This window comes from Monodelphis domestica, chromosome 7 (assembly GCF_027887165.1).
Source record: "Monodelphis domestica isolate mMonDom1 chromosome 7, mMonDom1.pri, whole genome shotgun sequence".
NCBI lineage: Eukaryota > Metazoa > Chordata > Mammalia > Didelphimorphia > Didelphidae > Monodelphis > Monodelphis domestica.
Genome location: NC_077233.1, coordinates 134,406,734 through 134,428,232, shown reverse-complemented (window position 1 = coordinate 134,428,232; position 21,499 = coordinate 134,406,734). Strand labels below are relative to the sequence as shown.

General features: G+C 35.0%; 1 protein-coding gene across 1 annotated transcript in view; it reads left to right on the top strand.

The window, feature by feature from the left end:
- Positions 1-21,499, top strand: part of GTF3C1 (general transcription factor IIIC subunit 1) — a 142,662-nt gene that overhangs the window by 2,643 nt on the left and 118,520 nt on the right. Inside the window, exons 2-4 of the mRNA XM_001369925.5 lie at positions 12,126-12,335; positions 18,941-19,117; positions 21,095-21,238. Of these exons, the coding sequence (XP_001369962.2) occupies positions 12,126-12,335; positions 18,941-19,117; positions 21,095-21,238 (531 nt within the window). The remainder of the gene's footprint in view (positions 1-12,125; positions 12,336-18,940; positions 19,118-21,094; positions 21,239-21,499) is intronic.

Below are 21,499 nucleotides of genomic sequence, written 5' to 3'. Positions count from 1 at the left end.
ATGACAAGGGATAGCATGAGGGCAGCCAGTACACAAGTACAGAGACAAATAGTAGAATGGATCCATGCGGTAGGAACAGAAAAAAGGCTAAATGAATTGAATTTCTGAGGCTGTGAGGAGGAATCATATAATGAGAAGCTGGAAAGATAGATTGGGAAAAAATTTTTATTTATTACCAAGAGGCAATAGGAAACTATTGGGATTTATTGAATAGGGGAGTAGCATGGTCAGAGTTGCCCTTAAGGAAAATCAATTTAATATGTGTTTGAAGAGGGGTGGAGTGGGGGAAACTTAAAGTCATTGCAAAAGATGATTAGATCTGAACTAAGATAAATGATGTTGAAATGGGAAGAATTGACAACTGATTGGATATGTATTTTAATGGAGAGTGAGGCATTAATACTTCTGAGGCTACAAACCTGAGAGACTAAAGAATTGTGGTGCTGCTTTTCTCAGAAATAGGAAGTTTAGGGGCAGGTAGGTGGCTCAGTGGATAGAGAGTCAGGCCTGGAGTTGAAAGGACCTGGGTTTGAATTTGGACTCAGACACTTTCTAGCTGGGTAACCCTGGGCAAATCACTTAATACTGTTCATTTAGCCCTTGCCCTTCTGTCTAAGAGTTATTACTAGGACAGAAAGTAATGGTTTTGAATTTAATAAAAAAAAAATGGGAGGTTTAGAGGAGGGATTGGAGGGACAGGGTGTACAGTGCAGATAATGAGCTCTGTTTTGTATGAGTTGGGTTTGAGATGTCATTTGAAATATCCACTAGGTAGTTGATAATGTAAGATTGGGACTGAAGAGATAGATCTGAGAACCATCTGCATAGAGATGATTATTAAACTCATAGAAGCTAATGAGGTCATTAGAAGACTTTGGATAGAGTCATGGGGACCCATAGTTAATGGATATGATGTGGATGTTTTGCCAGTAAAGGAGACTGAGAAGGAGTGGTATGGGGAAGTAGGGGTAAAGCCAAAATTGGTAGGGGAAGACCAAGAAAGAATAGGGTCAAAAAACAACAAAGGAAAGAGTTTCCAGTTAAAAAAAAAAGGGAAAAAAGTGGGGGGGGGGAGGTAAACAGGAGTATCAAATGCAGAAGAGAGGTAAAGGGACAAGAAATGAGAAGAAACTATAAGATTTGGTAATTAAGAGATAGTCACTTTGGAGAGCAGTTTTTCAGTAGATAATAAGGAAAGAAGCCAGGTAGCAAAAAGTTGAGAAAACGAGAGGAGAAAGGTGGCAGGAACACTTGTATAGACAGCTTTTCTTGGTATTTGTCTAAGAAAGGGAGGAGAAATATAGAACCGTGGCTTGAAATTTGGAATTATGCACAAAGGACTTTAAAAGAACCCTAACCGTAACCCTTTGATTCAGCCATGCCACTACTGGGTTTGTTCCCCATAAAGATAATAAGGAAAAAATGTTTGCACAAAAATATTCATAGTTGTGCTCTTTATGGTGGCAAAAAATTTGAAAACAAGGGGATCCCCTTGATTGGGGAATGGCTGAACAAATTGTGGTATCTGTTGTTGATGGAATACTATTGTGCTGTAAGGAGTGATGAACTGGAAGATTTCTATATGAACTGGAAAGACCTCCAAGAACTGATGCAAAGTGAAATGAGCAGAACCAAGAGAACATTGTACAATGAAAGTTAAACATTGTGGAACTATCCAATGTAATGAACTTTATTTACTATTAGTAGCAATACAATAATCCAGGACATTCCTGGAGGACTTAGGAGAAAAAATGCTATCCACATTAAGAGAAAGAACTATGGGAGTAGAAACACAAAAGAAAAACTTATGGCTTATGACTTATCACTTGTTTATATTATATATGATTTGGGGTTTCAGTTCTAGGGTAAAAAATGAATAATATGGAAATAGGTATTAGGTGATAACATTTGTGCAACCCAATAGAATTTCTTGTTGGCTCTGGGAGCGAGGAGGAAAGAGGAGAAAGAAAGAAAATGAATCATGTAAACATGGGAAAATATATTTTTTTTAATAGGGAAAATATTTTTTAAATAAAATAAAAAAATTTTTTAAAGATTAATAAACTGAAAAAAAAGAGAACAATTGCTTGAGAGGATGGTAGAATCTAGTGAAGACTTTTTAAAGGTGAAGGAGAGTTGGCCATGATTGAAAATAGTGGAAGAAGAAACCTATAAATAGTCAGAGGTTGCAAATTAGAGAGAAAGAAGGGAATGACTGTAGCAGCAGTAGGCTGAGGAAGAATGGAGGGGGTTCCAATTCAGGGAACATGAACAAATAGCTCTAGCAGGAGATAGAGTATAATAAGTTTATTACAAAGTGCTCAGTTTATGAAAGGAATGGTCTTTTCTGGCCGAAAAAAGATTAACTTGGTTTGGGAGTATGAAGATTTTTGTGGGTAAAAAGAATTTTCAAGGTAGAAGGTATGAAGCAAGAAAAGTTGTAGAAGTGGATAAAATACAGGGTATGTTTGAGGTATATTGAATTATCCACTTGATTAAAGGCAAGAATAGTGGGAAATGAGGCTCAGTCTTACAGGCCCCTGAAAGACAGGTTAAAGACAAGAGTCGGGCCAAACAATAAGATTCTAAGTAGTTAGAACTGTATTCTTTAGAATGTAAAGAAACACTGGAAATTTTGGGGTTTTGCTTTTATTTTAAAAAGAGTCTTACTATCATATGTAATAATGATTGATAGAATGGAGGCAAACAACAGTTAGAAGGCTAGTGAAATAATAGTGTCTAAAAAATGTGTAATATCAATCAGTCAGTGAAGTAGTTGAATGCTGTACTCAATTGTGCCAATATTCAATATGGGATAGAAGAGAAAGAGATGAGAGCTCACAGCTAGTTAAGGAAGATTAAAAGAAGAAACATAATGGGGGCTTAACTTGGATATAGTCAAGTCAACAAACACTTATTAAATGCTTCTTATTTAGCCTGAGCTAAATGCTGAGACCAATTATTAGTTCTGTAGGAAGTTAAAGGGCAGGGAAATAAATGCGGTTTGGAATTGGGTAGGTTTCTTGGCAGAGTCCCTATAACATAACTTACACTTCATGACTTCATTTGGTTCAGAAAGTCATTAGGAACAAGATATTATCATCATCATCTTTATTATCATCACCTCTGTAGCTAAGATTTTGCAAAATGCTTTACAAAAATTACATTTTCTCCTCCAACTTCTCTAGGTAGTAGGTGCTTTTATTTTCCCCATTTTACAAGATAAGGAAACTGGCTAATAGATTAGGTAACTTGCCATGGATACACATAGCCAGTATCTGAGAAAAGATTTGAATTTAAATCCACTGGACCACTTAGATGTAGAAAGCAGGGTTAGTTAGAGGTTTGTCTGAAAAAATCTGGATATTTTGGTTGATTGTGAACTTGTATGATGTGGCAGCTAGGTGGTTCAGTGAATAAAGTGCCAGTCCTAAAATCAGGAAGACTCATGTTCCCAAGTTCAAATCTGGCTTCAGACATTTATTAGCTAGGTGACCCTGGGCAAGTCACTTGACTCTTTTTGCTTTGATTCCTCATCTGTAAAATGAGCTAGCAAAGGAAATGGCAAAGCACTTTTAGTATCTTTGCCAAGAAAACCCCAAATAGGGTTATGAAGAGTCAGACACAACTAAGGTGACTGAACATGATGTAGCAGCCTAAAAATAAAAAGCTAATGCAATCATAAATTGCTTTGGGAGTGGCATGGTGTCTGGGCTATGTTCTTTACCCTAGTCAGACTATATTTGGAACATTGTGTTCAATCCTGGAAACCACATTTTTAGGAAGGACATTGATAAGTTAGAGTAATAGTCTTCAAACTTTTGAGCACCCACTTGTCATTAAAAAAAAACTTCAGGTTCGAATCAAGGACACATGTGATATCCAGTGGAATCCCACGTCAGCTATGGGAGGGGGAAGAAAAAGAAAATGATCTTTGTTTCCAAGGAATAATGTTTGAAAATGACCAAGTAAAATAATGTTTAAAAAAAATAAACAAATTTAGCAGCTATCATAAAAAAAAAGAAAAAAATTGAGAAAATGAAAAAAGGTTGCTTTGATCTGGATTCAAACTAAAAAAAAAAATTCAGTATATATCCTCCAAAAAATTTATAATTTATTTATAAGCCATAAATATGTACTACTCTACTTATAGATTGTACACATTTATAAAACATACAACAAAATTTAAGTTAAAAGGAAAAAGCTAAAAGATGATTGTTTTCACCAATTTTATCTATTAACAATATAAAAGATTTTATTGCCTTTGAGAAATATAATTGAAAATACTTTATTGTTTTCTGACAATAACCGAGAGAATATGACAGTCTCAAAGAGATACAGTACATCAAACAATAAGTCATAACAGTCAGTGAATATATAAAAGTTTTTCAGTAGGAGTCATGTTTTTCCATATGTAGATATTCATGATAATTTCATGTAAAAATAATAATAAAAAGTAAATTGTCTATGATTTGAACATGGTAGAAAAGTGTTTAAAATAAATCCATTCTTTGTGTGGTTTTGCTTAATGATTAGCATCACATATATATATATATGTATATATATATATATATAACATCATATTCATGTTTAGATATTTTAGTTGCCTTGTACAACAATAGGGGCAATTTGATTGGACCCTAGAGTACAGGAATGGAAGTTAAGTGTAAGAAGTTTGGAAAGGTAGATAAAGGATTTAACTAATTTAAAAACTGATTAAAATTGATTAAAAGATTGATTCAGTTTAAGAGAAGGACTATATATGCCAAACAGAATTGTTATACTTAAAATATACTTAAAATAGTAAAGAACCATTCAGTGGGGTTAGGGGATGGGGTGAAGCAATGTCAAATCTGGGCTTTAAGAAAATTATTTTGGCAGGTGTGTGGAGGATGGATTAGAGTGAGGAAAAACTAGTTTTTATGTTAGTGGTCAGAAGTGGAGGCATGTACAATGTTGTGGAGATGAAAATAACTAAAAGAGTCAAGGATAGTATAAAACTTATGAGCCTGGTTGGCTAGAAGAATATTGCTACTTTTACAGAAATGGGGGGATTGGAAAGAGGTATAGGTTTTAGGGAAAAGATAGTGTGAATAAATTGAGATTTGAGGATCACAATTCATCCATGCCCTCTCATCTTGTGCAGTTCACTCTGGCCCCCAAAAAAATGAAGACTGGGGAGAGTAAATCCCATGGGGACATTGAGAAATTTCAAGGGCAACTACACATATACTGATATGGTTAAGGTTACATTATAACTACTGTAAGGAACTGACACCTTGCTGATAAAGAATAGAGAAGGTTGGGAGCTTGCACAGCTGAGAGAAAGAGTGGAGTGGAAGAGTATTAGACTTATAGATTAAGGAAGGACTGTGATGAAGACAAGCCCAACAGTTGGCCATCTTAAGGAGAATAGAATAGGATTCATTTTCCCATCCTCTAATTAACTGACCACACATCTTTTGGAATCATGCTACTGTGAGAGTTCATTGAATTAGAGCATACTAAGAAAGGTGAAGGCCCCTAAGATCATGCTTCAAAAGGTTCAATTTAAGAAATTTCCCTCAAGTATTTGAAGGGCTATCATATAGAAAAAAGAATCAAGTTTTCTGCATAGCTTCAAAAAAACAGAACTGGGAGCAAAGAAGGAAAGTTGCAAAGAGGCAGATTCAGAGTTAATAATTACTTAGAGTTTATTAATTAATTTAGAGTTAATAATAATAATAATAAAAGTAGAATGTGCTGCATGAGCAAAAGATGGGTTCCCCTCACTGAAGATAAAAGGCTAAATGATCACATCATGTATCAAATGAGGGAGTGGTGAAAAAGTAAAAAGTTGAGAATGACATCTAGATTTCAAGCCTGGATGACTGAGAAGATGGCTGTACCTTTGGCAATAAGTAGGAAAATTAGGTAGAGGGAAGGATTTGGAGAGAAAAGAGTCAAGTTTTGGACATGTTGAGTTTAAGATGTCTATAGGAAATGTTTTACATGATTGGACTCTATATGAGATTGCTTACCATCTCAGGGCAGAGGAGAGAGGGAAAGAATTTGAGAGTCAACATTCTTTGAAAAATATTGGAAACTTTTTACATGTAATTGGGAATTTTTTAAAACTTAAATGTCTATAGGCCATGCATTTCAAGATATCCAATAGGCAGTTGGGAGATTTGAGGCTAGAAATCAGGAGAGGTTAGACCTGGACTAATAGATCTGAGAATCATCTATATCAGTGGTAATAAATTCAAATAGATGTAGCAGTTACTATAGCATAAAGCTATAATACATAAAGACCCCTGCATATTGACTTTGTTTGAAAAAATAACATCTATGTTTTATTGTATTTTTACTTATTATGTTAAATATTTAGAGTTACATTTTGATCTGGTTCTGACTATATTCAGGAATATTGCGGGTTACCTGGGATTGTATGTTTGATACCTCTCATCGACTGATCTATATCTGAATCTGTGGGAGCTAATGGGATACCAAGGGAAATGGCACAGAGGAAGAAGAAGAGATGGCCCAGTATAGAAACATATATGACCCTGGTCACGTTATTTAACCCTTCAATGACACAGACAATTCTGTTAAGACTTTAAATTGCAGAGAAAGTATATATATACCAGTAGAGTGGTTCCTGAGTAGCTCTCTAAACTGATAAAAACCTCATAAATAAATCAATGAGGTAATAAGTTCAAAGTGTTTTGGTTTAGCTTCATATCAATTATTGCTCCTCCTAAGTAAAACAAAGGATGGCATCCAAATTATTAAGTCAAACATTATTAAGCACATGAATGACTTCAAAATCTGTGACTCTCACCCAAAACCATGAAGTGGTTCTTTCCCAATGACTTTTTTTTCAGTGATAACAAAATGTCATTTGGACTTACAAGGGCAAAATTCTTAAGTAGTAGAGCAAAGAAACACAATGAAAGCTTTGAGTTTGAATCCAAAGGTCAAATTAAATGATGGAGAAATAGATGAAGGACATGCTTATAAATACTTTGGTTTCCCCCAGGAAAAATGCATTGAGCATAAAGCTATAATGTTATCAGAGAGAGAGAGAGCTATGACAGAATAGTTAAAAGACTTACTGGCATCCTGAAATCAAGTTCCAAAGAAAGAATATGTTTGAAGTTAATCCCCATGAGCCTAAATAAACTTTCTGAACTATAAAATTGACCCTTCCAAATTGTACATAGAAGTCACTTAACAAGTATTTGTTGAAATTGATGCAAAGTGAAATGAGCATAACCATTTATATAATAATATTGTAAAGCTAAAACAACTTTGAAAGATTTCAAAATTCTGACCAGCATAATAGCTAACCTTGATTCCAGAAGATCAGTGATAGAGCATTATGCTATTCACTTGTGGATGAGTAATGGGATCACCATGCAAGAATGAGATATATACTTTTGGACATTGAATCGTCATATTTTACAAGGGTTCCCTCCTCCCAAAAGAGGAGGTTTATTGGAGAGAAATAGAGTAGATTTTTTTAATCATTAAAAAATGAAATTAAATAAAAATGAAGTAGAAAGAACATCTGTGATGACTCACCATAAAAACAAAAGGTTTGTTTTTCAAAGATAATAAAATTGATAAGACTTATCCAAATTAGACAAAAAGAAGATCAAATTACTGATAGAAAAAAATAAGGGGGAACCCACAACAAATTGTGAACAAATAAGGAAAATCACTAGAGAATATTGCAGTGACATGCCATTAAAATTAAGCATTTAAAAAAGGATAAATGTCTACAAAAATAAAAATAGTCAAATTTGCAAAAAAAAGAAGCATATGATTCAAGTTGGTCAACAAGAATTGATTTAAGCACTTATTATGTTCTAGGAATTTTACCAAACACTGAGGATTAAAAAGAGAAAAAAAAACCCAGATCATTTAATTATCTGTTAATGAACTACCATGTTTTAAAAAAAAAATGAAATATGTAGGATGAACTGAAAGTGTACAGTTATCTAGCAAAGAGGTGACAAGGGCCTGAACTAAGGTGGTAGCTATATGAATAAAAGAGAAGTGGTTGGATGTAAGAGACTTTGTGAATGTAGAAATGACAAAATTTATCTCCTGATTATTCAATCGAATGTGTGGATTGAGGACAGAGAAAGGAATCTAGGATAATTGAGTTTGAGATGTCTTTAGAATACTAGTTTTGAAATATCCAATAGGCAGTTGGTGATGTACAACTAGAGCCAGGAGAAAGATGGGGTAAGCAATCTTTAGCTATCTACATAAGTATGGATGTATCTGAATCATCTGAATAGATTATTAAAGTGTAGAGCATGGATCCTTAAACTGGGGTTCATAAATTAAAAAGAAAAATTTCTTTTAACTATGTCAATGTAATTGGCTTCTTTCATTATGCCTGTTGTTTTATTATATGCATTTACAAACATTCTGAGGAGTCCATAGGTTTCACCAAAAACCAGGTGGGGTCCATAACATAAAAGGTTAGGAACCCCTAATGCAGAGGTGAGGAAAAGAGGACCTAGGACAGAACATAGGAGGATGCTAACAGGGGGTATAATAAAAATAATAAGCCAGTAAAGGAGATAGAGTAATAGCAGCTAGACAGGTAGAAAGCCAACTAGGAAAAGTAGTAACACAAAAACCCCTGGAAGAGATAATCTAGGAGGAGAGAATTGGTCAACAGTGTCAAACAGAACAGGTGGAAAAAGATCTATATAAACCCCTGGAAGAGATAATCTAGGAGGAGAGAATGGTCAACAGTGTCAAACAGAACAGGTGGGAAAAGATCTGTGGGAAAAGATCTGTATAATGCTTTATGGTTTATAAAGCACTTTGCATGTTACTTAATTTGAATATTAGATAGGTACTGTTATAATTCGTTTTGTAGATGAAGAAGTAGTATGAGAGAGATGAAGTCATTTGTCCAGGATAACACATCTAGTACCTGAGACAGGATTTGAACTCAGATCTTCCTGTCTCCAGTTCTCATAGTCTCTACTACTCTACCTAGCACTACTGTAGATTTATTTAATTGTTTAGCTATCATTGCTGACTTTTTGAGAACTATGTGAGAACCAAACTTAGGTTTCTTTTTGCAGAATATTGGCCATTGCACAATGGAAATCTATGACATAATTAAGAACAAACTCTTCTGCACTTGATTCTAACAAAATGACAATTTTTAGATTGCCTACAAACATTAACTTAAGTAGTAGTACTCTAAAAATGACATGCATGCCCAGAGAATCAGTTTAGAAATTGATGCACCATCAGAAAAATTGAACCACTCATATATTGGCATTTTTCCTTTGGATAAAACCACAGGGGGAGGAGGGACTGAAGTTAAATGGCAAGAGAGCTCAGAGATTATTTTTTACTTTAAAAAAAAAAAAAATAAATCCTTACTTTTTGTCTTAGAATTAATTCTGAATATTGGTTCCAAGGCAGAATTGTGGTAAGAGGTAGGCAGTGGGGGTTAAGTGACTTGCCAATGATTTCACAGCTAGGAAGCATGTAAGTGAGATTTAAACCCAGGACTTCGCATTTTTTGACCTGGCTCTCTATCCACTGAGCAACCTAGTTGCCCTTCAAAGATCATTCTTTGAGAAGCATGTAACGGTTTGTCAGAGTTAGTTTCACCAGGTTCTGAGAGGAAACTAGAAACATAATTTCTTATGATACTTGGCTGCTTTTGTTGTTCTTTATGAACATAAATAAATTGACTACAGAGTGGCATTTATAGCTTGTATGCCAACATCTTTTTATAGAGGACAGATAGAATGATTTTATGGAGAAAAAAAGCAGATTCCTCAAAATTAAATCAATTTATACCTAAGTACTTAATGATTCCAAGATGAAAGTGCCAAAGGGGAGGAATGTAAGAGACATTTGGGAAAAATGAAAACATACCTTGATTGCTGACTGTCCCTTGTAGACTGGAGAACATTAACAAAATAACCAATATTGTATAACCCTCCAAAATTTACAAGGTGTTTTCCTTATGACACTCTGGTAGAGTAGGTGATACAAATATTATTAATCCCTATTGTAAAGATTAAAATTTAGGGGAGACTGGGGAGACTGAGGCAGGTAGAAATTAGTTTCTCTCTGCAAGAAGTATTATATATATTTTAGAGGTTTATTAAAGATTAAAGAATATACAAGTAAGAAACATGTGCCTAGGCCAGAGGCCTAGACAAAATAACCTCACATCACGCAAGAGATGCGCCTGCTGCAAAACGGAAGTCCAAAAGACCCGAGAGCCCGCCAAAAGCCTTTGAATCAGCTTAAATACCTTCTCGATCTCGGCCCAGGTGAGATTACAAGGCATTCTGGGGAAGTGGAGCAAAGGCTCGTGGGGATTATAGTCCTGTATTCGAGTCTATTTTTTACACTAAGGAAGCACAGGTTCAGATCAAAGAATGGTTTGACCATAGACACAAGGGCACTAAACTAGCATAATGGGAATTCCAACTTGGATCTTGTAATTTGTAGAACATTTCTTTTTCTACCATACTATGCTGCCTCTTAGTATAGAGGGACCAGTTGAAATGATGTGAGTGCATGAACTCCTTACAAATATAGTTCAGGTTACAAGCAAAGGAGAGGAGAATCTGGGAAGGCTTTAAAGGAGATTGGAAAACTGATAGGTGGGATTCTGTGCGAGAGAAGGATTGAGGCACAGAATTTGGGGGAGAAAATAAAAAGGGGGTAGTTTGGCCCTCAAAGACTAGTATGAACCATGAGGGTTCAGCTTTAAAGAAGAAACAGGGCAGATGATAAATACTTTACTCTAGATGGCTCTAGTGAATTGGGGATGGTGTATGTGATCCAACTAAATTCAACAAGTATTCATTAAGTGCTCTGTTTATGTAAATTGCCATGCCAGCTGCTAAAATAGAGAAGTTTCTGTTGAATATCCTTGCCTTTGAAAATGGTTTGTCGCCAAGATTACATGGAAAATTGTATAATCTAACTCATCTTTATTCAAATAACTCCTGGATCTTTATGTACAACAGAATCTCTTCTGAGCTCTAGTTCTACTTTACAAATTATCAATTGAACATTTCAAACTGGATGTCCCAGAGACATTGCAAACTAAACATGGCCAAAACATAACTTAGTATCTTTTGTCCTTTCGAGTTTCCCTAATTGTTTCTATCTAGGGCATCATTATCCTTCCCAGCTCCCAGTCCACATCACTTTTCTCTCTAACCCCTCACCACATGTATCTAATCAATTGTCATTTCTCCTTCTATATAAATTCCATTCATCTTATTATATTATCCATATAGCCAGCATCTTAGTTCAGGCATTCTTGTCTAGATGATTTCCCTACTCCAATCTTCTACATAGCTGCCAGTTTTTGTTTTTTGTTTTTTTGTTGTTTTACCATTATCATGACCATGTCATGACCATATTCCCTTACTCAGCTCTACCATGATGACCTATCTTTCCAGCCTCAATATGGATAAGTTCCATTCCTACCATATACAAATCAGCCAAACTGACCTCTCTTCGTCATACATTGCACTTTTTTGTCCTCTATAGCCATTGCCTTTACATTAGCATTCCCTATTCTCAGAGTACATTCTTTTTCACCTTTGCCTTGTCTCTCTTCCTTCCAGTTTCAACTCTTTTTTTCCAAGCACTTTTTCACAGAAAAGCCTTTCTGATCCATCCAATTGTTATCCTTCCTTAGATGACTTCATATTTATTTTTTTATATACTTACATAGATAAATGTTATCTCCATTGGTAGAATGTAAATTACTTGATAACTAGCCTATTTCCTTTTTGTATTTGTGTTCTCTAGGACTTAGAACACAACAAATGCCTACTCATCACATTGATTGATCTACTTATTTTCCCTTAGAGAATCAGATGGAAATGATTAGAGTTTGTTTTATTATATAGTCTTTTTTTTTTAAATACCTTACATTCCAAGTAGTAAGGTATGTTAAGTGACCTTCCCAGGGTCACACAGCAAGGAAGTATCTGAGGCCAGATTTGAAACTAGGATACCTCCTGTTTCCAGGCCTGGCTCTCTATCCATTGATCCACTTAGCTGGCCCCTCAAGAAAGTATTTTCTAAAGATCAGTGTGGTTCATTATATGTTTTCATTTTAGGTATGAAGAAATTGACTTTGAAACTGGAATCCTGGAATCAAGGAGAGACCCAGTCCCTTTGGAAGATGTTTACCCCATCCATATGATATTGGACAATAAAGATGGCATACAGGGTTCTTGTCAACATTTTGACAAGCGGAAAGATGTTACTGATCAGATTAGGACAGAATCTTTGCAGCCCCGTTGTACAGTGGTTGAAGCTTATGAGAGGTAAGTTGTCCATATTGTCTTTCAGTTTGGGGAGGGTTGCTCATTTTTGTTATGAGAAAGCCTTGACACCATGAATACATCTCTATATTAAAAGAATAAATTCTTGAATTAAATATCTTGTTGGCCAATAATTCATTACTGGGTCAGTTATTTTGATAGTTCAATTTATCAAACATTTATTAAGTACCTAATGTATACAGAATATTGCTCTAGGCATGAGAAATACAAAGGCAAAAACGAAACAGTCCTAGAGGGGTGGAGTGGAAAGGGGGAGCAGTATATCCATGAAGAAAAAGAGTATAGCATGTCCAGATGAATAAATCCAAGGTCATTGGAAGAGGGAGAAAGCACTAACAACCAGGAGTATCAGAAAAGACTTGCTTTTTCCCTTTTTTATTATTATGAACTAGAATATAATTGATAAATTTCCATTTAAGAGAAAATGAGAATCATGTATGAAATTACACAACTACTACATTTGGCTTATCCTTTATACACATACATATACAATTTGATGGGGCAATACCAACCTTATCCTGCTTATCTAAGTCCTTTCAAAGCTGTTCTTTGCTTTTTTTCCCCCTATAATAAACATATATATAATATATTTTATATAATATTTTATATGATATATACATATATATGAATAATTCTCCTGGTTTGTCATTGCCTTTTCTGAAATCATTAAGTACTATTCTAATTTTTTTGTGTTTGATGGAATCAAAATAAATTTTAACTACAAATCTGTTTCAAGTCTGTGTTTTCATTTTGTGTCCTGCTCTCTAATCCATTCTGCTGCCTCCTACCTTTTGTGAGGTCATTCTATTCACATTCATTGTTTATCTTCTTTGTATCCTATTTGTAAAGAAGAAAGAAACAGAGAAAAAGAAGGATACTAGTAATTTATCATTGAAATTATCAATATATGCCACTCTGCCCTTCTTTTCATCACTGAGCCCAGACTCTAATTTCTGGTTCTTACACTTTCTTTTTTTAAGTAACCTTTCTTTGTTATCAACTACTGTTTCCTTCCTAATTCTACATATCCCTAACTCTTTCTCTTAATTCCATGTTCCTATCTTTCTCTTTAGTTTAGTGTATTTACCCACTCCATTTATGTTTTTATGTGTGTTCAACCCCAATCTACCCACCTCTTTCTTAAGTAGATAGATAGAGCACTTCTTATATGCCAGGTACCATCTAAATATACAAGCAAACACGACAACCCAAGCTCCCTGCTCTCAGGGAGCTTAAATTCAATTAAAAGAAACATTTCACAAAGTCCCCTTTAAGGTTGAGAGGTAGGGTGCATGCTTGGCTTAGAATGTGCTAGGAGTAGCTTAGAGGCATTTTACCAGATAAGGCAAAAATTGACCTTCAGAACTAATGGACCCAAGGGTGGAGTCTAGATTATAGTGCAGAGGGGGATAGGTGACCAAAGGGAGCTAGAAAGTTTGTAGACTATATTTGTATTCATTTATATGAATTAATATGTATCTCCTCTTCCTTCCTCATTTCTTCCCTCATATGTTCCTTTTTTCCTCTCTTAATTTTCTTAAAACCAATAAAACAGAACCTAAATATGTCTAGTTCCTATGTTTGGCTTTTTTTTTTAATCATAGTCTTTAATCCTTGAAGACATTAGGATTCTGAAGAATATAGAGGGAAGGAGAGAGGGAGGGAATAAGCATTTATATAGAGCTTACTATGTGCCAGTCACTGTGCTAAGCACTTTACAAATGTTATTCCATTTGATCCTCATAGCAACCCTGGGAAATAGATGCTTTCCTTATCCCCATTTTGCATTTGAAACTGAGGCAAATAGTGGTTAAGTGACTTGCCCAGAGTCACAAAACTATTAAGTGTTGAGGCAGGATTTGAATTGAGATGTTCCTGACTTCAGACCCAGTATTCTGTCCATTGTATCATCAGCCGCCTCAAAAAGGAAAAAGAATCACTTATCTCTTTCTTCTGTAGGAATGTAAGGACTTCATCATCATTTAGCCCCTTCCAGGTATATTGCTCTTGCTTTCTGGGTTCACACTTCCAAGTTTCTATTCAACTCTGGTCTTTGATCAAGAAACCTTGAATACCTTCTATTAAATGTATTTACTGTTTTTTGGAAATCTGTTTTATAATTAAGGTTTTCTACCTTTGATTCTGTGTTTTGTTTTAAGTTTTCTTTTTCCTTCTGAACTTCCATTTCATTTCTAATTTCACTTTTCCATCCTTTCTTCATTTCTTCCAATGACCCCTGTGGTCTTTTTTTTTTTAAGTCATTTTTTTAAAATGAGACTTTACTGGTAGTTGTTCTGTTATTCTCCTTTCCTAGAGGTTGCCTCTTATTCTTCTCTTATCCCATAATATTTCTTTATTATGCTTGGTGTCTTCTGGTTACTCCTATTTTTAGCCTTATTTCTTTATTCGGGACTTTTGTTCTAGCAAAACTCCCTGAATACACATGAATGGATTAGATAATCCTTGTTTGATCTAGTTTCCCCTATAATATAGATGCCACTACTGCTGTTCATATTGATGGGGTGCCTGATACTAGTTTCCACCTTCTCCCTCAAACCCTGGCCCTGCCACAGTCTGTTTCATATTCAGGCCTCCAGTGGTTTCTTTTGCCTTTTCTCTTTCTTTCTTTCTTTCTTTCTTTCTTTCTTTCTTTCTTTCTTTCTTTCTTTCTTTCTTTCTTTCTTTCTTTCTTCCTTCCTTCCTTCCTTCCTTCCTTCCTTCCTTCCTTCCTTCCTTCCTTCCTTCCTTCCTTCCTTCCTTCCTTCCTTCCTTCCTTCCTTCCTTCCTTCCTTCCTTCCTTCCTTCCTTCCTTCCTTCCTTCCTTCCTTCCTTCCTTCCTTCCTTCCTTCCTTCCTTCCTTCCTTCCTTCCTTCCTTCCTTCCTTCCTTCCTTCCTTCCTTCCTTCCTTTCTTTCCTTTCCTTCCTTTCTTTCCTTTCTTTCCTTTCTTCCCATTTCTTTGCCTTATCCCAAGTTGCCTGAAGATTATGTATCTGGAATATAGCCCAAACATGAAACATGTGTTTGGCCTTTCGTCAGGACTGTTGTGACCCTGGCCCTAGGTGAGCTGTCAGAAGTGAAAGGAGCTTCATTGATTTGCACAGCTAGAGGCCTGAGGCCTTTAAAAAAACATTCTCTCTTTTGATATCTTTGTGGTAAAATACATTCATTTCCCTTTTGTTCCTCAACCAGAGAAACCATTCCTTGTTTAATAAAAAAAGATGAATAGAAGGGAGGGTAAAGGAGAGCTATTAAGCAGAATTAACCAAGACATCAACTGAATCTAATAGTATTTACAAAATTGTACAGCCATAATCTTCCACCTTTACAAAAAGAGTCATTTTCTCAGGTCTTCTCTGTGGCCAAATGTAATCATTATAATTATGCATCGTTCCATTTTATTGTTTTATTCTTTATATATGCATTGTATAACATATATATATATATATATATATATATATATATATTGTTTTCCTGATTCTGCTAATATTTTTATCAGGTCATAAAAGATTTTCGTGTTTCTCTGAATTCTTTGTTTATGGTATAGTAACATCTTGTTACATTTCTCTACCATAAATTGTTTCATCATTCCTTACTCAATGGGCATATCTGGTTTGTGTCTACTTGAATCTTACCACAAAAATGTGCTACTATGAATATTGTTGCTACAAATATTTCTTTATCTAATTTCTTTGCAATATATACCTAGCAATGGAGTATGTAGATCAAAGGCTATGGAAATTTTAGGCAAGCATTTAACTAGTAAGTATCTGAGGCCAGATTGAACTCAGACCTTCCTTACCTAGGCCTAGTGCTTTATCTATTGGGCCACCTAGATGTCCTTAATTCCCAATAGATTTCCAAAAAAGATTGAACCAATTCATAGCTTCATAAATAGGATATTGAGGTGCCTATTTTTCCACAGCCTCTCCCAAAACTGTTATCTTAATGAAACAACATAGAGTTGGTACAGCCCCAACACTTGGCAATAGATTTGATTTGAAAGAGACTCCAAATTCAGTCCATAAATGGGGCAAGACCCACCCTAAGCAGGTTAGTAGTTCAGCTCCCATTCCTCACATTTGCATACCATGTTTGATTCTCATAATATATAACTGAAGTGTGTTAGAATACTGTAGGATGCTGAAGTAGAAAAAGGATCTAGAAGTCATTTTAACTAAATCCCTTCATATTACTGACTAGGAACCCTAAGGCACGAGGAAAAATTGCATGCCGGGGGTCCTCAAGCAAACTAGTTGCAGATCCAGGATTAAAACCCAGGATTCCCAATTCTCCGTACACTTATGTACTGCTTTCATCAGAAAATGAGAAAATTATGTTTAGCTATAGTTATTAAATTATTGAATAGTAACTCAGGAAAAATATTCAAATTAGCCTACCAAAAATTAATAATAAAATCTAGGCAATTAAAAAAAAACCCAAACCCACTCATAATCTGCTCTCCCTCCCTTAACTTAATACACCCATCTTTTGCTCAAGCTTTTTATATTCATATGAACTTTTTCCAACTCAATGAACATTATTGAGTGCTACTGTCTTTATAGGTCCAATGGTAATAGGTTTGGGGGTACAAATCAATAAAATGTGCATTTCCTCTTTCAAAGGTTTATATAACTTAAATCAGTAAGTAATAAAGATAGAAAAAGCAATGTGCTATTAAATATATATGAGTATTTATAAGTCACTGTTAAATATAAAAGTGAAGGGTAGTGTAATTGGTAGGTTGAGTCAGGTGTGACAATGAAGCTTTTGCTCCTTGCTTGGGAAAGGTGTTAAGGAGGAAGAAACAAACAAGTCTAGCACAGGAATAAAGAAAAACTCAGTACTCTGTGGTAGATGCTATGGGTGAAGCATCGGAGACAGGGGCTGTGGTATAAATCAGTGAAAAAGAATTCATTAATCTCCTTTTGTGCCAGATCCTGAGATAAAAGAAACAAAAGGGAAATAGTCCTTGTTGTCAAGGAGTTTGTGTTCCATTAGGGGAGATAACATATGAGCACATAAAAGTGTCTACCAAATAAATACAAGGTCAAATTGAAGTAGGGGCAGCAGCAACTCAAGGCATGAGTACTATCCTCAGGTAGAAGACAAAGCTGTACCTGAGCTTTGGAGGAAACTAAGGGTTTTGAGAGGTATTCTATGTTTGGTTGTCAAAAGAAGATGAAGTGTTTGAGAGAAATAGAACAAAGGCTAATTTAGCATGAACAGCTAAGACCAAGTTACAAAGACCTTTAAATACCAAACAGAGGAATTTGTATTTGATCCTAAAGGCAATAGAGAGCCATTGGAATTTATTGAGTGAAGAGGTAATATGGTTAGACCCCTGCTTTAAGAATATTGCTTTACTATTGATCTATAAGAAATGATAATCAGAATGATTTCAGAAAAAAACTTGAAAGATCTACATGAACTGATACAAAGTGAAATAAGCAGAACCAGGTACACAGTAGTGGCAATATTGTACCATGATCAACTGTGAAAACTTGACTTCTCTCAGCAATTCATTGATCAGGGACAATTCTGTAGAACTTATGACAGGGGATGCTATCCACCTCCAAGGAAAGAACTGTTGGAGTCAGATGGATGTGGATCAAAACATACTATCTTTTATATCCATGTATTTACAGTCTTATTTGGGGATTTTGGTTTTGTATGAGTATGCTCTTATAAAGATCAATATGAAAGTGTTGTTTGCACCTTATGACCTAGATCAAAGTGCTTACCATCTTCCAGTCAGGAGAGGAAAGGAGATGGTTTGGATCTTATAATTTTGGAAAACAACACTTTCATTATTCATAAAACAACACATAATTGGAAAAAAATATCTTTGAATTCTAAAAAAAGAACATCACTTGGGGACAGTAAAAGTAAAGGACCACAATTTATGGGTTAGGTAGTAGGACATAAGAGCCGACAGTAGGAATAAGTAAATTATCAGAAGATTTTCTTATTCAGCTTCAGACGGTTATCCAGATTGTCTTTTAAAAGTTAACATACAGTCTTGGTAAAACTCTTTATTTATCCAGCAAAATGATGCTCTCAAGACGGTTCAGATGAGACTGTGGTATTATACTGTGGTATGTTCTGGAGTTATAGGTTCTAGATTAAAGCTGTTTTATATTTGTGCCAAGGTACATTGGTTGCACATCAGGTTGTACATGAGATTGCACCTAGATCCTTAACTAAGAAATTAGTATTTCTGTTGAATTTCTGAAGCAACTTTTTTAAAAAGAGACCTCAAAAAATCATAAATAATAACTTATTTATTGTTACATTTTAGGATTTTTTTTCTAGGTTGAGAAGATCTCCTGTCTTTTGGCATAGAAAGGCTACATATATACAAGTTGTCCCAACATTGTGCAGTATAAACGAGTTAAGCTATTAAAATTTAAACTATGTTAGCTTGAGGAATAGAAAGACCCTGGAAACTTAGCTGATTGTTCAAACATCATATCCTTATAATAAAAAGCAGGAAAGAGTTAAATGCGAAGTAGAAAGTGGTGCATCTATATAATGCAATTAGAAGTTAGTATTTTTAATAACTTCCAAAAATATTTCTGATTTGCAGATGGGGAAAGAAACTTATCATTGTTGCCTCACAGGATATGCGTTATAGGGCCTTAATAGGCTTGGAAGGGGATCCAGATTTAAAACTCCCAGACTTCTCCTACTGTATTTTGGAGAGGTTAGGCCGAGCAAGATGGCAAGGAGAACTTCAGAGGGACCTTCATAGCAGTGCTTTCAAGTAAGTGAAAAGATTTACGCCTCTGCACCAGCAGAAACCTAATTTTAAAAGAAATATGCCATTAGGTCTTTTGAAAACCAAATGCAAGAGCTTCATGATTTGTCTCTTACTCTCATTGAATCCCATATTATTTTGAAACATTTCCTTGGGGGAAATGGGGAAAGTGGTCCTTTCCGATGCTCAATTTGTGATTAAGTAATTGTTTTTGACCCCTCCTGATGACTTCAGATTCCTTTTTATACTCCTCGGATGCATAGAATGGATCTTTTACATCTTCTACTGTCATCTCTACATCAAAGGATATGAAGTCCTAAGGGACCTCTGTCCCCACACCATTAATATCCTACTTTCTGAACAAGTTGCCTAGGAACTGTAGTCCAAAATTGGCAAACTGTGGAAATGGCCATGTGTACCTCATCCTCACTGGTGGAAAAATGTCAAGGGAGTATATTTCATTTCCATGAAATTCTAAACATAATTTAAGATACAAGCTATGACCAAAATATTATACTTGAAAAATTTTCTCTCCCCAACTTTGCATTATTGAATTACTGCCCATCCTTTAAAATTCTTAAAAATCCAGCTCAAATGCTACTCCCTTCAGGAAACTTTCTTTAATTGCTCTAGTCAATAGCAACCTCAGACCTCATCTATTGCTTTGTTTCATAATTCTGTAGTATATTTATCTTGTTTTTATTTTTTAAATAAATTTTATTGATATCTTGGGAGTTTTTTGTATTATCAGAATTTTCCCTACTACTTCCCTGGGAGCCATTCCATGGAATCTTTTTTTAAAGATAAAAAAGAGCAGAAAAGAAAAAATCAGCAAAACATCATTATATTGCAAGTCTCAAATTATATATGGTATGATATATTCATGGATAGACCTCACACTTCTGCAAAGTGATGAGGCAGGTGTGTCTTGTATCTCTTTTCTGGAGTTATGCTTATTCTTGGTAATTTTATAACATTCATTTTTAATGTTCATGTGGGTATAGTTCTTTTCAGATGTTATAGTCATTGTGTATATTGTTTTCTTCCTTTTTTGCCTCCTTCAGTATCGCTTCCTATCAATCTTTCCATGCTTCTTTTTATCTATCGTAGTCATCATTTCTTACAGCACAATAATATCCTATTACATTCATATACTACAATTTGTTTAGCCATTTCCCAGTCAATAACATCTTTGTTTCTATTTCTTTACTGTCATTGCTATAAAGATTTGGAAGACTTTCTTCTTATCAATGACTTCCTTAAGATATGTCTAATAATGGAATCTCCATCTCAAATGATGTGAATATTTTAGGCACCTAATTTACTTCATTCCAAATCACTTTCCAAAATGGTGGTACTGGTTAACAACTTCACCAGAAGCAGACATAATTTGCCTGTCTTTCCACAACCACTCCTGTAAAGACTATTCCCATCTTTTACCATCTTTGACAGTTTGTAGGATGTGAGTGAGGTAAAACTTCAGGATTGTTTTGATTTGTACTTCTCTTAATAGTGATTCAAAGCACTTATACATGAATATTGATAGTTTGTGATATATGTGTACTTATATACTTATATAATTAGGATGCCAAACATTTCTCAAAGAAATTTGATACAAATTTTTTTGGGTTTTTTCTCCATTCTGCCATTCTTCTTATCTTAGGTGTATTAATTTTCTTTTAAACTAGAGTTAAGTTACTTGCCCAGGATCACACAATTGGTAAGTGAGGCAGGATTTAGACTCATGAATATGAGTCTTTCTGATTTCAAGCCCAGTGATCTATTTACTCTGCCACCTAGCTGTCCCTGTACATTTTATAAAATAAAATTATCTGTGTTGGTGTCTACACTATCAGCTCTTAGATATCAGGGAAATTGTCTTAACTCTGTATCTTCCTCAACATCTAATCCAGTGTCCTGCATGAAGAAGGCATTTATGTATTTAATTTATTAATTACCTTTTATTCCCATATTTTCTCCAAGGGTTGATGCAGGTAAACTTCACTACCACAGAAAAATATTGAACAGAAATGGTCTTATTACAATGCAGTCTCATGTTATTCGATTGCCAACTGGAGCCCAGCAACATTCAATTCTCCTGCTTCTGAATCGTTTTCATGTTGACAGGTACAGTATATACATGTACTCAGTAGAATGTTCAGGTGCAGCCATGTGAACTGAGCCTTTAAAAACCATAAACCAGGTTCTGAGGAGTATTACAACGAACAAATTTGGTATGTGCAGAGAATTAATAGTTCTTAAGTTGATAATTCAGCCTGTTGACATAACATTTGTAGATTTAGAAACTTGGCAGGAACTTTGGAAGTCAGTTAGTCTAAGTATCTGTCAGTCCTTTAGTAACACTTCGCAGCAATTAGCCAGCCTCTA